This window comes from Candoia aspera, chromosome 4 (genome assembly GCF_035149785.1).
Source record: "Candoia aspera isolate rCanAsp1 chromosome 4, rCanAsp1.hap2, whole genome shotgun sequence".
Classification (NCBI taxonomy): Eukaryota; Metazoa; Chordata; class Lepidosauria; order Squamata; family Boidae; genus Candoia; species Candoia aspera.
Genome location: NC_086156.1, coordinates 20015962 through 20021961, shown reverse-complemented (window position 1 = coordinate 20021961; position 6000 = coordinate 20015962). Strand labels below are relative to the sequence as shown.

At 45.9% G+C, this 6000-nt stretch overlaps 1 protein-coding gene across 3 annotated transcripts in view; it reads left to right on the top strand.

Annotated features, from left to right (window-relative positions):
- The first annotated feature begins 919 nt into the window (after positions 1–919).
- MLLT10 (MLLT10 histone lysine methyltransferase DOT1L cofactor) overlaps positions 920–6000 on the top strand; it is a 141514-nt gene continuing 136433 nt past the window's right edge. The window contains exon 1 of one of the 3 annotated variants that reach the window (XM_063303534.1): positions 920–1681. In XM_063303534.1, the coding sequence (XP_063159604.1) occupies positions 1513–1681 (169 nt within the window). In that variant the 5' untranslated portion in view covers positions 920–1512. The remainder of the gene's footprint in view (positions 1682–6000) is intronic. The other 2 variants (XM_063303533.1, XM_063303535.1) reach the window with 2 other exon arrangements.

The window sequence follows — 6000 nt, the reverse complement described above, 5'->3', positions numbered from 1 at the left end:
AAAAATGGAAACGTGTAAATTCTTAAATCTACTTTGGCAGATGAAGCCAAAGTAGATTTAAGATGACAACAAATGGAAAACAGATAAAAATCTTGCTGGAATTCCTTAATGTTGCATCCTTAGTCTGAGAAAGTGTGTCAAGCAAACATGGTTAAGGGATACAATAGAATAAAGGGAAAACGTATGACACAATAAAATAAGAGGCCATTGGACTCTTCATAAAATAAATGCAGCGCATTAAGAAATAAGTTCATTTTGAAATTAGCAGAATCTTGCCGATCTAATTGAGACTGAAAAAAAAGTGCCAGTCAATTCCCATTAAAGCTATCTGAAATTATAGCATTAGGGAAATAGTATTAGGTCAGTAAAGTGAGCCAGAGAGGACAATTAAGCCTATTTTGAACTTTTAAAGTGGGCTCCAGAAATGCGAGCCTGGCATGTTGTGCACTGGTGCGAGCGATGACAAAAATGGAAAGCTGCGGCTGGTCACCTCGCTAGGGCCGGTCCTAGATGATAGCAGCTGACCTAGCCTTAGGTTTGGCTGCCCGAAGCGCCTTCTCCACTGCGAGGAGTCCGAAACACACGGGGGGAAAAATGCAGCGCGGGCGTGGCCGAGCAGAGGGCCAGGAATCCATCAGCTCCGTTGGCCCCAAGAAGCACAACGGCCTAAGGGGGAAGTGAAATGAATGAAAGCACACGCGCGCGCGCAACATTCCTCCCCCTCCCCCGCATCTCTCGGGAGCAGAGCGTGGTGTCATCTTTGTACAGCAGCCAAGAAACGTAAAAAAAAAATGAATGCAGCTTGTCCGGGCCTAGTCCCGCCACACAGCATGAATCCCTCAGACAAGAGGGAGGGCGACTGCGTTCCTCCCTCCGTCCCTCCCTTCCCTGCGCACGCTCCGAATGTGCATCCGTTGGAAACGGCAAAAAAGAGGGAGGCTTGCGGGCATCGCGCGCGCGACACGGGACTCGGAGGTCGCTCACGCTCTACTGGCGGCCCATGAGCCCTCGCGTGGAGGGAGGAAGGGTGGGGAGGAGGAGGAAAAGAAGACAGGGGAAAGCGGAGGCCTTTGGTCCTGCGGCCGCCGGCACGTCGCGGGGCCTTCTCTGAGGAAGGTTTGCAGTGCGCCTGCGTGGAGCGGGCCTTGCTCTCTCGCTTTATTGCCTCGCTGCGTGGCCTGCATGACTGTTGCTGCGAGGGCGGCCCGTAACTTCAGCCCGTTCCTGTTGCCTGAGCTGAAAGACTGACGGAGAGTGGCCCGGCCGAGCCGGCGCACGGGAGGAACTTCAAGGAAGCTTCTTCATCACTGTTCTCTTCTTGCGGCCGCCGCCGCCAGCACCTCTGCCGCTTCCAGCGGCCATGGGTCCGACATCCCTGTTATGGAGGCGGTACTGGCGGCGGCGGTGGCTGAGCGACTGAAAGCGGAGTGCTGTGGGGGAGAAGGCGGCGGAGGCCACGGGGCTCTCTCTGGCGGTGTGTGGTGTCGTGCTGACGGTGTTTTTAACCCTTAGATGGTCTCTAGCGAGCCGTTGTTGCTGCCTGTGTCACTGGAGGGCGAGTTCTCCAATAGCATGAAGGAGATGATCGGCGGCTGCTGCGTGTGCTCCGACGAGAGGGGCTGGGCCGAGAACCCGCTGGTTTACTGCGACGGGCATGGCTGCAATGTCGCAGTGCATCAAGGTGAGTGAGAGGGCCCGCCTCGGCCGTCCCCGCTCCGCCGGCCGTGCGCCTGAGACGGCGGCCGGTTCGCACCGGCGAGCTGCTCCTTGCGGCCTTCCCCTCCCCCTCTCCCCCATCAGCCTCGTCTTAGCCCCTGTTGCCCTTTCGGAGCATGTATGCCTAAGCACGTCGTTGCTCCCCCCCCCCCCGTGGCAAAGATCAGGTGGCTTGTCCCTTCCCCCCTCGCAAAGACAGGTTTGTTTTTTTTAAGAAAACAGCGGTAGGGCGTGTGTTCTGCAACAGTTGGGAAAGGCTCGCTTTCCTTCTGTTTGGGAATCGCAGGAGTCAGTTGCGCGTGTCGTCCTAGGTCGCTACTTCCTCATCCTGCGTGTGCCTGCCCCTTCCTCCGCCCTCTGGCTAGAAAACAGGCAGGGTGGGAGAAGGCCGGGGTCGTTAACAAAATAGTCGACGAATGCGGAGTTCGGCGTAGGGGCAAGACCGGTGCTCGATTTGCGGCCACTGTCTCCTAAATTGGAATTCCTCTTCCGTTTTGCACGCCGAGAGTAAGCTCGCTGCTCCTCCCACGCAGACTTCTATTTTTAAATGAGACGAGGACCTTGGTAAAGTGTTTGTCCAAGGGAGACTTAGCTATCATGTGACATCCCCCCATTCCCCCCCCCGCCACGCTTGCTAAAGTGTCATTTCGCCGGATCGGGTCGGCTGGGTAGGAAGACTTCCTGTTTGTGGTAGGGGCTTGCTGGAGAAAGGGAGGAAGAGGGGCGCTCAAGAATTACTTAGCCTTTGATGATAGATTTGTTTGGATTACTGGAGGGAATGCAGTTGGCTGGTGCCCAGCTGTGTTGCTGTTTTGCTGACTATAATGAGCACAGTGTGCATCTGTCTGTATCTTGGTGTTCTTATTTCTTTTACTTCTGGAAGAAGTTGGGGTCACTTATAACTGAGTTTGTACATCACAGCACAAAAGGTATAAGGAATTTAGTTGCTTTAAAAACATTTGTTAGAACTTTTGACAGCAATCCTTTCTTGCTGCAAACAAAATTACTAGGTTTTTTTTAGTAATGTGTCTTTGTATATTTCATTAGCAGGTATTATTGCTAAATTGCGGTTATACAATTTAAAATTCATACATTTGATGCAATCTGCTGGAAAAAATGAGAAAATATGCTTTAGGACAGTTTTCCAAATAAATGGATGTAGAACAGGTTTTTTTTTAAACTGCTGAATGTACTCTTGGTAATGGAACAAGGATGAAGAATTGACACTGAAATTTCAGTCTTCGTTAATTTTCCAGAAGGCTATACATTTTTAATAGCATGACATTTCGTGTTAGGAAATGAGGAAATGGTGACCTTATACAAATGTGGTGTAGGTATGTTTCTTCCTCCACCTGAATGAAAATCAGTTTAGGTTTATCCTAAAGTGTCTTGCTGGTGAATTTCTCAATTATATTTATAATTATAATTATAAGTAATGTGAGAAGAATATATTGTATTTTTCATAAATATCAATGTTTGATGCAAATGGTTAGGATTTGTGTTTTTCTCCTATAGAGACTTTTATTTCAGTGTATTTTCTTAATGTGTTGATAGTGGTAAACGTGCAATATGCATCATATCTGAGGTGTAATCCAACCATGGGAGCTAGGGAATAATTAAACTGAAAATGGAATGCAAATAATTGTAGCTCTTACAGCATGGTAAAGGTACTGTTGTGAAAACAAAATTGATTTTTATGTGCTTTAATCGTTTTTGTACACTACAAAAATATTTCGTGCTGAAAAAAGTACACAGTCTGATTCTATGGTTATCTTTTCTAAAATAAGTCCAATTAATTTAATTCCAAATAGGTTGTATCCTTAGAAAATAGCTGCAGGTGTTTGCTCAGTTGATTTTAAATATATGTTCCACAGTTTGGTCTCAAAAAAGTTCTTATGATATACAGTAAGATTCAAGATTTTCCTAGTGGGAATTAAATCTAATTCATTGTAAATGTGAAGATGCATATTAAAAACTGCTTATGAAGCACTTCTTCAAAGGAGTTAGAGATTTTTTGAGAAAGTTCATCCTGAGAGTTAGTCTCTTCCTGTAGCAGGAATTGGTTGCTTAAGGGAACTTGGGTGGAGGGAAGAATGACAGCATTGGGGAGTAGCTATCTTTCTTTCAGTACTCTAATCTTCCATTGTAGGAAGATTAAAGGAATTTGAAATGGAAGGAAGTTAATATAGAGCTGCAGAAATGTTGTGGAATGACAGGTAAAGAAGGAAACTCAGAACAGTCTGCTTATAGTGTATATAGTATAGCTGTGGGCTGTCATTTGACACCCATTGCCTGTAAGATGGCATCTGCAATCCCCATGATTACATTAAAATGTTTTTTTAAATGTTCAAAAATTAGAATAGGCAGAATTCCCTCCTCCCCATAAAATCTTACTGACATTTTGCTTGAATTCCCAAGGATATTTTGTGACACACATTTTATATACAGGTATAACCTGTATAATCAACTTATAACCATTTGTTTAATGACTATTCAAAGTTACGACAGTGCTGAAAAAGTGACTTGCGACTGGTCCTCGCACTTACGACCATTGCAGCGTCCCTGCGGCCATGTGATCAAAATTTGGGCGCTTCGAACTGGCATGTATTTATGATGGTTACAATGTCCCAGTGTCATGTTCACTGTTTCAGTGTGCACCGTATGTTGTAACGTTTCACATGCCATGGCGCTGACGCGCGTTTCTGTTTGGGAGGGAGCTGCTGTGAGACCTTGTGCCAAGCTCTGTATCTGTGTTCATTACAATGGAATGTGTTTGGGTTATATTTTCTGTTCAAGGACTTCTCCTGCAGACCATCAGAAGCCGTTAGGAGCGCCTGGGAGTGTGAACTTGGGAAGATTCTACGGGGGGGGGGATCTCATTTGCACTGAGGGTTTTTAGTTTGCATTTGGCGCGCTTTTATCATTCTCAGCTTTCTTTGTGATCCTGCATACTATTCTTTAATAAATCAGATATCTTTGAATTCCTGCTCATGAGTCTGATAGTGTTTTAGAATAGGCATTCATTACACCCAGGGGCATGTGATTGCCATTTGCAACCTTCCCAGGGGCCTTCTGATAAGTAAATCTGGCTCCTCTCCCCATTGACTTTGCTTAGGTAAAAAGGTAAAGGTTTCCCTTGACGTAAAGTCCAGTCGAGTCCGACTCTAGGGGGCGGTGCTCATCTCTGTTTCTAAGCCTTGGAGCCGGCGTTGTCCGTAGGACACTTCCGGGTCATGTGGCCAGCATGACGACACGGAACGCCGTTACCTTCCCGCCGAAGCGGTACCTATTGATCTACTCACATTTGCATGTTTTCGAACTGCTAGGTGAGCAGGAGCTGGGATTAACAACGGGAGCTCACCCCGCCGCGCGGTTTCGAACCGCCGACCTTCCGATCGACAGCTCAGCGGTTTAACCCGCAGCGCCACCGCGTCCCTACTTGACTTTGCTTAACAACCACATTATTTGCTTAACAACCATGATTTCACTTAATGACAGTGGCAAAAAGTTGTAAAATCGGGTGCGAGTCACTTAACAACCACATCATTTAGTGACAGAAGTTCTAGTCCCAATTGTGGTCATAAGTTGAAGACTACCTGTAATTTCAGGTAGTTTTGATGGGACCTTTGACTGTATGATGATCACCATGGCTCAGAATCCTGAAGTTTGAAGGCGTTGCTTAGATGGTTGTCTCTACCTCCCCTCCCCCAGTTCAGTACAGAATCCAAAATAAAGGACAGGTAGCTATCTAGTCTGTACTTGAGCACATCTAGGGAAAAGGAACCCATTATCTCTCTGGATAATTAGGTCCATTATCAAACTGTTTGAATTTTTTTCGAACATTTACTAGAAATATGCCTTCCTGTAACTTAAATCTATTATTCCATATCTTGTATTCTGGTATGAGAGAAAACAAATCTTGACCTTTTACTGTGTAATATCTTTTTGGGTATTTGAGGAACGCTGTCATAATGCCCCTCAGCTGGCTTTCTCAAGGCTGAATATACCCAACTCCTTCATAGCACAGTTTCTATTCCCCTGATCATCCTTGTTGCCCTTCTCTGGATCTCTTCCAATTTTTATGAATTCTTAAAGTGGTGTGCCCAGAACTGCACACATGCTTTAAGTAGTACCTAAACAAAGCAGAATAGAGTGGAATGATTACTACCTGTGATTTGGAAATCACATTTCTGTTGATTCAGCCTAAAATTGCATTATCCTTTTTTGAACCATATCCCACTGCTGGCTTATAATCAGTTTGCAGTTAACTACTCTAACAAGTAC